The sequence below is a fragment of the Myotis lucifugus genome, unplaced genomic scaffold, assembly GCF_000147115.1.
Source record: "Myotis lucifugus unplaced genomic scaffold, Myoluc2.0 scaffold_1611, whole genome shotgun sequence".
Classification (NCBI taxonomy): domain Eukaryota; kingdom Metazoa; phylum Chordata; class Mammalia; order Chiroptera; family Vespertilionidae; genus Myotis; species Myotis lucifugus.
The window spans coordinates 11,216-20,380 of NW_005872659.1; the positions used below are offsets into that span (position 1 = coordinate 11,216).

The following is a 9,165-nucleotide window of genomic DNA, read 5'->3' on the forward strand; positions in this document are numbered from 1 at the left end:
AGAAGTTAAACGCATTAAGCCCGTAACAATGGGGGCCTGATTCGATTGTTTTAATTTTACCAAGAAAAAAGTCTTTCACTTCTCCCGGGGTGGAGCGAATAGCCGTGGGACGTGGAGTGGCAGATTTACACAGAATACCTTTCACCCACATCGGATTAAGTCCTGGCCGACCTCGGCTCTACTGACTTTTGGGGCCAGAGAATCCTGTGCATGGTGGGATGTTGAGTGGGTGGAGGAGTGAGTGGGTGGAGGAGCGAGTGGGGGACCCAGTGGGGACACATCGGTGCAGACCTGCCCTCAGGCTGCTCCTGGCCCCCCGGGGAGGGACGCCAGGGACTGCCCTGCTGCAGGGCCCCAGAGGCTTGAACCAGAGTTGCCAGGAGGAGACATGAGTGAGGAGCTGGGACTGGAGGGAGGACTCGGGAAAACAAGACCAAAAGACTGGAAAGGTCCTGGATAATAATCTTCTATAATAATAAAAGCGTACTATGCTAATTAGACCAGACGTCCTTCCGGACGACCTTCCAGATGAAGCCGGGCTGCGAGGGAAGCCCGGGTCCCGGGTGCCAGAGGGAAGCCAGTGCCAGCAGCCGGGGGAAGGAAGGCCTACTCTTGCAAGAATTTCGTGCATCGGGCCTCTAGTAATAATAATAAGACCAAAGATCATCATAATAGCACCTACTATTCTCTGAGCCCTACTCTGTGCCTGGCACTGGTCTGCCATCGTCTCTAAGTCTCCAAATACCCAGTAGCTACCCCAACCCCATCTCTGGGGGCAGGGAACTGACGCTAAGGGAAGTTACACGGCTGGGTTTCAGCTTCAGCCGAACTGTGAGGGACTCGGGAACCGGTAACTTAACTAACCAGGAGTTCAGGGCTGGCTTCACCCGCCGGCAGGGCAAGCTGAGGTGAGAGCTGTCCGTTCCTCCCAAGTGTGAAAACAACCGTCAGAATCCCCACCTCCCGCAGCCAAGGACACTGTGATCCGGCCACCCTCAGGGCCACCTGCCGGGAGGTGTGATGTAACAGCTCTATCTGGATCAGACACGCCTGGGAGCCGGAGCCACAGGCACGAGCCGACCTCCCTGACCGCGACCGACAGCGGCCACCTTCCCCGACCCTCCAGCCGCTGACTGGCCAGAGTGTCCCCGCCACACCGAGATCTGCCTGGTTTGCTCCACGTCCTCCCCAGGATGACCGTGGGTGGGGCCCGGGTCCTGCTAGGCTCTCGGGGTCTTATCCATGCGACGGGACAGAACCACACATGTATGCACACATGTACATACGTTTTATATATTTAAACGTGAAGGTCTGCCCGAACGGCAGATATTCACCGATGAATGAATAGATAAATGAAATGCGGTCTACCCTGGCCCGTGTGGCTCAGCTGGTTAAACATCGATTGGGAGGTGCGATTCCCAGCCAGGGCACATGCCCAGGGGTCCCGCTCGATCCCCCGTGTGGGGCGTGCAGGAGGCAGCCGATCAATGATTCTCTCTCATCACTGATGTTTCTATCTCTCTCTTCCTCTCCCCTCCTCGCTCTGAAATCAATAAAAACCTACTTAAATAAATATGGTCTATGCAGACATGGAATAGTATACAGCCATAAAAAGGAATGAAGCACCAATACATGTTACAACATGGATAAACCTTGAAAACATGATGTGGAGTGAGAAAAGCCAGACACAAAAATCACCTGGTGTCTGGTTCCATTTATATGAAATGTCCAGAATAGGCAAATCGATAGAGACGGAAAGCAGATGGGTGACACAGGGGCGGGAGGGGAGGGGTGACCGCTAATGGGTATAGGGTTCTTTCTGGGGTGATGAAATGTCCTACAATTGATACTCTGTAACCGAGTGAGTCGTAGGCGAGGTGAACTATATCTCAATGAAGTTATTATTTAGGACAAGGATATGCCCAGACAGGATGTCACAACGGTGACATATGTTTTGTCTTTTTTCCCTCTTTTTGTTTCTTTTATGATTGATTTTCTATGTATTTATTATTGACTTTAGGGAGGGAGGAAGGGGGAGAGACAGAGAGAGAAACATCAATGTGAGAGAGGTACCTTGATAGGTTGCCTCCCATACACGCCCCAACCGGGGACCAAACCCACAACCTGGGCATGTGACCTGACTGGGAACTGAACCCGTCACCTTCTGGCTCACAGAACGACGCTCCAGCCAATGCTCCCATCAGCCACAGCGGCCAGGGCTGACTTTTTTTTTTCTTAATTTTCTTTTTTTCAAATCACAACAGTGACACATTTTTGTGGAAACACATGGAACACTCTAGAAAGGCCTAAAGAAAGAACCCATCTTGGCGTTTCCCGCCCGTGCAGCCCCGCCTTCCATCACCGAGAGGTGGCCGTGCAGCAGAGGGAACTGCACATTGTAAGACAGCGGGGCCTCCATTCCCACCTCCCTGACGGTGTGGATCCCGCCTGTCACACGCCTCCCTCTGACACCCCTAATGTGACCCCTAATGGCCCGCCCGACCCACCTCAACCCTGCCCCCTGGGTGACACTGTTACTCCACCCCTGAGCCTGACTCTTTCCCTGGGACATGGGGCTCAAAATGCCCACGCACCTCAGGCTTGAAGATTGAGTGACACCCCACGTGGGAAACCCTGCGCGTGAGATCAGCTGTGGGGCATCGTGAGCACCAACTGTATACGCTCCGGTGCACACAGGCCTGCACGTGAGCTTCAGGGCGCCCACATCACTGCGGCTCCGCACCTGTATGCCCAGCGCACGCCTGGGGGCGTCCTGTTGGGGAGGGGGCTCGTTGTGCCTGTGGAAGGTCCGGGGGGGGGGGGCGGCAGGAGGGGAAAACTTGTTCGTCCGCAAAGGGGCGGCTATGCGGGCTGTTTGAGCCCTCCTGCCCTCGTCTCATCGATATTCCTGTCCGGGCCGAGCGGACAAGAGAGCTTTGTTGAGGGGCCGGGGAAGAGAAGCGGCCTGGGATGGAGGGGGGGGGGGGGAGTGTGCATGCACCACCCTGTGTACAGACAGACCCCCTGCTTACACCTGCTCACAGACAGACAGACAGGAGGCCGGGCCTGGGCAGGGAGTGAGTTCCGGTGGAAGACCCCGCAGTTCTGGGACGATGAGGACGGTGACGATGGTGACACTGCCGAAGGCTGTGTTCTGGGCTCCTTCCATGCGTGCGCTGTCCTGTCCTCTATTCCCGGGTGAGCAGAGGGGCAGAAGGAGGCTCCAGGAGGCACAGGGACGGCCGAGGCCGCGCAGCTAGTGAACGGCCGTCAGCATTTGAACCCTGGTCGGCCTGGGTGTTACCCATGATGCCATCGGCCCCTGGATAACACAGGAGTCCTGAAAGGATGACATTGGGAGGTGATCAAGAACTCCGTCCATCCCGGCCGCTGTGGCTCAGTGGTTGAGAATCGATCATCCCATGAACCAAGAGGTCACCTGTTCCATCCCAGTCAGGGCACCTGCCCGGATTTCGGGCTTGATCCCCAGCGTGGGGCGTGCAGGAGGCCGCCAATCGATGTTTCTCGCTCATCGCTGTTTCTATCTCTCTCTCCCTCTCCCTGACCCTCTCTCTAAAATCAATAAAAAGATATTAAAATTAAAAAAAAGAGCTGTGTCTCGATTGCACGTTTGGGAGTCAGACTGCTGGTTCCAGTGCCAGAGCACCCCTCTTCCCGCCCGTGCCTCAGCTTCCCTTCCTGTGAGATGGGAGCATGGTGGCAGCCGCTTCCTCCAGGGTTTGTTTCTCGGGTCCCATGATGTGCCAGCACTTGCTGGCGGCCTTAGTGCAGGGCCTCTGGGGGCCTCCTGGCTGGCTGCCCACCGTCGTTGGGCCGGAGGAATTGTTTGCAAAGAAAGAAGCTGAGGCTGTGGAAGGGCAGTGATAGGAAAGGGAGAGGGAGAGGCCAGGAAGCAGCCAGGGAGGAACAGCCAGCTTCCATTTCCCCTCCGGGCAGCCCCAGGCCTCGGGCCAGGGGGCGTGGCCAGCCCGGGGGATGTGGCCAGCCCTGCCCACAGGATAAAACCGGCACCTGGTAGCCCTGGGACAATTCAGAAGACAGCCTACCTGTCCATCGACCCTCCCTCCATCCGCGCGTGGGCTGTCCACCCAGCCCGTCCACCCAGACCACCGCCGGCCTCCCCTCGCTCTCCTGGTCCAGCCACCAGCTCCGCCGCCTCCGCCCTCCCTTCCCCCCGCGATGGCCTCCCAGGAGCCCCTGCACATGAAGACCCCGATCCGAGACAGCATGGCCCTGTCCAAGGTGGCCGGCACCAGCGTCTACATCAAGATGGACAGTGCCCAGCCCTCGGGCTCCTTCAAGATCAGGGGCATCGGCCACCTCTGCCAGAAGGTACAGGACGGCTTCAGGGAGGGTGACAGGTCCTCTTTCTTCCATGGGCAGGGCCGGTGCCATGGGAGACCCTAGGAGCTCCAGGCAAGGCTGCCCGCGAGGCCCACGCACCCACCACTAGCGCTTCCTCTGGGGAAGGGGTGCCCATCACCAGGGTCCCCTAGGGCTGATCCCAGAGCTCTCAGCTGCCCGCCTCTCCCTCCCTCCCTGAGCCAGGCTCCTGGGGAGGGGAATGGAGGGGAGATGTCACCTGAGAGGCTGAGGCAGTAAAGTTCCGAAACCACTCAGTTAGAACCCAGGGGCTGGGCGGGTAGGACTCCAGGTGAGAGGAGAGAGCCCAGGGGCAGCCTGACCCCCTCCCCTCGTCTCCGCAGAAGGCCGAGCAAGGCTGCAAACACTTCGTCTGCTGCTCAGGTAAGCGGCCTGCACGCCTCCTCCTGCCCTCTGCTGTGTGTCGGGGGCAGGAGCTCCACCTCTCTGGGCCCTGGTGTCCCCAGCCGGGAGCCGGGAGCTGGGAGCCGTTGCAAATGTTTGCAGCCAGCCCAATTTGGAATTTCAGCGGGGAGGCCTGAGGCCACCCAGGGGGGTTCAGAGGCCGGGGGTTGGGCCCCCAGGCCGTCCCGAACTGACACACTCTCTACCCACCACCCCTGGCAGCGGGCAACGCGGGCATGGCGGCCGCCTACGCGGCCAGGAGGCTGGGCATCCCCGCCACCATCGTCGTGCCCAAGACCACACCCGCCCTCACCATCGAGCGGCTCAGGAGTGAGGGCGCCACGGTCCAGGTGGTGGGTGAGGTGAGTGCCGACCTGAGCGGGGACGTGGAGGGCAGCTGGTGGCAGAGGAAGGCGCCCCGGCCGCTCACCTCCTCTGCGTCCCCCGTGGTCTTGCAGACGTTGGAGGAGGCCCACAAGCTGGCCACGGCCCTGGCGAAGAACAACTCAGACTGGGTCTTCGTCTCTCCCTTCGACGACCCCCTCATCTGGTACATGGAGCCCAGGGTGGCATCCACCCCCTGACCACTGGGTGGGCGCCTGCCACAAGGCACGCGGGCACATTCTTATGCACAGCGGTTGCACATGTGTGTGCACACACCATCACCCAGAAGCACACACATGTGTGCTCCGACGCCCATCCTCCGCGGCCGTGAACGATCGCGAGCTCAGTGCCTGCGGCTGGGTGCCCGGGAGCAGGTCCCGAGACCAGGATTTCAGGGAAAGCCGTTGACTTGGGAGGTGATTCCCGAGCAGAGGGGGACGGGAGATGAGGCAGGAAGGACGCCTTGAATGGGCTCTCCTGGGCAGGGCACTGCTGTGGCAGCTGGAGCTTGATTTCCTGGGGGCCCCTGGGAGCCAGTGGAACATGCACCAGTTACCCAGCGGCAGGAGAGGATGCTGGGTGCTTATTCACTCACACAGGCCCTGCGTGAGGGGTGTCCTCAGGGCTGTCACCTGTCCGCACAGCCAGGTGTCACACACAGAGGCAGCGCTGGGGGCCAACGGGAGCCTCCAGGTAGAGATGCAGATGCTGGCAGCTGGAAGTCAGGGAGGAGACCAGCCCCGAGGACAAGTGGCAGAGGACCCCTGCCCAGTGTCCCCAGGGCCCCAGCCCTGACCCGGTCCCTCCCCCACCCTCCAGGGACGGCCACACTTCCATCGTGAAGGAGCTGAAGGAGACGCTGAGCGCAAAGCCGGGGGCCATCGCGCTGTCGGTGGGGGGCGGCGGCCTCTTGTGCGGAGTGGTCCAGGGGCTGCAGGAGGTGGGCTGGGGGGACGTGCCCATCATCGCCATGGAGACCAAGGGAGCCCACAGCTTCCACGCGGCCACCTCTGCAGGCAAGCTCGTCCCTCTGGACCAGGTTACCAGGTGAGCAGCCGGGCTGCCTTCATCAGGGGTTCAGCACCCCCTTGGTGCTGGCTGCAGGTAGGTCCTGGCGCCCCCTTTTATAGGTAAGGAAACTGAGGCTCTGTTCACCTGCCCAGAGCCCACAGCCAGTGAGCGGTCGGTCCCGCGGGGACTGAGCCCATGTCTGCATGGCCCTGAACCATGAACGTCACACTTCCTCCTGCAAAAAAGTCTAATATTCATCCTGTATTGAGTTCCTCTGTGGCAGGGTTTTGCACTCTTCCTTGAATTTTTTAATATGTATTTTTGTAAATATATATTTTACTGATTTTTTACAGAGAGGAAAGGAGAGGGCTAGAGAGTTAGAAACATCAATGAGAGAGAAACATCGATCAGCTGCCTCCTGCACACCCCCTACTGGAGATGTGCCCGCAACCAAGGTACATGCCCTTGACTGGAATCAAACCCAGACCCTTCAGTCTGCAGGCCAACGCTCTATCCACTGAGCCAAACCAGTCAGGGCTTAATATGTATTTTTATGATTTCAGAGAGGAGGGGAGATAGAAACATCAATGATGAGAGAGGATCATTGATCGGCTGCCTCCTGCACACCCCCCATAATTGAGCCCACAATCCGGGCATGTGCCCTGACCGGGAATCAAACCGTGACCTCCTGGTTCATAGGTGGATGACCAACCACTGAGCCATGCCAGCCGGGCTGCACCCTTCATTCGTTTGCCAGCCATTTACTGAGCCCCTAACATGTGCAAGACCCCGGCTGATGTGGGGAGAGAGGTGGATAAACACCGCTCCTGCTCCCATGGAGTTCATATCCCAGCCCAAACCTTTGGCACATGGTGTTTAATTAGGATTAGGTGTGGCTGCTTTATATAGGAATCCAGACAGCGATTTAAACGAGATTGGATTTTATTTCCTCTCTTATTAAAAAAAGAAAAGTCTAGAGGGAGGCAATCCAGGGGCAGCTCTATGAAGCCAGCTGCCCAGGTCCCTTGTTTGTTCTCCGCCATCCTTATTATGTGGCCTCGTGGGCCAAAATAGCTGCCTGAGTGCCAACCCTCACACCCACACTCCATCTGGCAGGAAGCAGGGCAGTAGCTAAGCCCCTCCCTTTAAAGACAGACACAATATTCCACTTTCCTCTCATTGGCCAGAACTCAGTCACATGGCCACACCTGCTGCAAGGGAGGCTGGGAAATGTCTTCCTACCAGGTGTCGCTGTGTGCAGCTAGAATAGCCAGTGGTCGGCAAACTGCGGCTTGCGAGCCACATGTGGCTCTTTGGCCCCTTGAGTGTGGCTCTTCCACAAAATACCACGTGCGGACGCACACGTACAGTGCGATTGAAACTTCGTGGCCCATGTGCAGAAGGTGGCATTTTGTGGAAGAGCCACACTCGAGGGGCCAAAGAGCCGCATGAGGATCGCGAGCCGCAGTTTGCCAACCACGGCAAAGGTCTCTGCCACAGATGGGGCAGACTGAGCCGAGGTAAGAACTTCTGGATTCCTGAGCCCAGCACCCGGGGCTGTCCTGTGGGCCTCTGCTCCTACAGTGCTGGGAGTGAAAGAGCCTTTGTTGAGCACCTACTATGGGCCATATGCTGGCCTAAGGGCTGAGCTGGTCCAACCAGGAGATGCTCATGGGCAAATGGGGACTGAGCTGGGAGCAGAACCAGGGCTGTCTCTGGGGAGGCTGGTTACAGGGCAGGTCCTGGAGGTATTCGGGTCCCGTTTGCAGTCCCGGCACCACGGCTCCCTGGCCAAGTGACGGCACACGCTCTGCCTCAGACTTCCCTTCTGTGAAATTGAACCAATGAACTACAAGAATTGTTGTGGGAATGAATGGCACCGAACGCTTCCTCGGGAAGTGGGGTGTGTGTGTGTGTGTGTGTGTGTGTGTGTGTGAGAGAGAGAGAGAGAGAGAGAGAGATATGGGGAGGATCATTTGAGAATTCTACCTGGGCCATGGGACTGAGTGCGCCCCCTGGAGGACTCCTTGGAGGAGGCAGCCTTAATCCTGAGCCTTGAAGGACAGGATGGGACTTGGGCAGGTGAAGGTGACAACCTGGAGCTGAGGCTGGGAGTCCTGTCAGGGAAGCACAGGGGGCCTTGCAGGTGTTTGTTCGTGAGTCAAGTTGAACAGAAATGATGCCATTTGCCCCCATTCCAACAGTCTCGTTAGAAGCCCCCGCTCTGGTTGGGAGGCCCCTGGGACTTTAGCTATAGAGGGCACCCCCGCCCCATGCCCATGGACCCCAGTCCCTCCTCCCTCTCACATCCAACTTTGTCTCTTTCTCTCCCTCTCTATTCTGATCTCCACTTCCCTCCTCTCTCCTACCTCTGTTTCCCCCATTCCTATTCTCCACGCCCCCCCCCCGCCAGTGTGGCCAAGGCTCTGTGTGTGAGGACCGTGGGGGCTCAAGCCCTGAAGCTGTTTCAGGAACACCCCATTTTCTCAGAAGTTATCTCCGACCGGGAGGCTGTGGCCGCTATTGAGAAGTTTGTGGGTATGTGCCAAGTCCTTTCAAGACCCAACCTGCTGGTTCAGGAACCAAGTGGCTTTCCTGACCACTTGGTATGCCAGGGGATTCCATCGCTGCAGGTTTATCCACAGATCTGTCTCCCATCCCCTCCCTAGGACTCCCCATTGAATACGATGCAGTAGTAAAAATAGAAAGGCCAAATGAAGAAGCCTGATAACCGAAAAGCAGGGAATCATAACTATTTTTAAATGTTCGTTCTGAGCTTCCCTGGCAGCCAGGGGTGAAAAAGGGAAAGCATAGGCCTCCGTGATGGATTCAGGAATGGGGGCTGTAACCTAGGGTTGGACTCCTCCTGGGTTCAGCCTAGGAAAAAGGAGGGTTAAAAAAAAAACAAACAAAAACACAGGAGGCACTTTGGGCTGGCCCTTTAATCTTCCTGTCCCCAGGGGCCGGCTGGGTTAATGAACA

At 57.8% G+C, this 9,165-nt stretch overlaps 1 protein-coding gene across 1 annotated transcript; it reads left to right on the top strand.

Moving 5' to 3' along the window:
* The first annotated feature begins 4,068 nt into the window (after positions 1-4,068).
* On the top strand, positions 4,069-8,911 carry SDS (serine dehydratase). The gene is made up of 7 exons (XM_023748648.1): positions 4,069-4,353; positions 4,728-4,767; positions 5,011-5,150; positions 5,247-5,338; positions 5,992-6,219; positions 8,597-8,769; positions 8,853-8,911. Exons 1-7 carry the CDS (start codon positions 4,201-4,203, stop codon positions 8,909-8,911), a joined length of 885 nt encoding a protein of 294 aa, XP_023604416.1. The 5' UTR covers positions 4,069-4,200.
* The last annotated feature ends 254 nt before the right edge of the window (positions 8,912-9,165 follow it).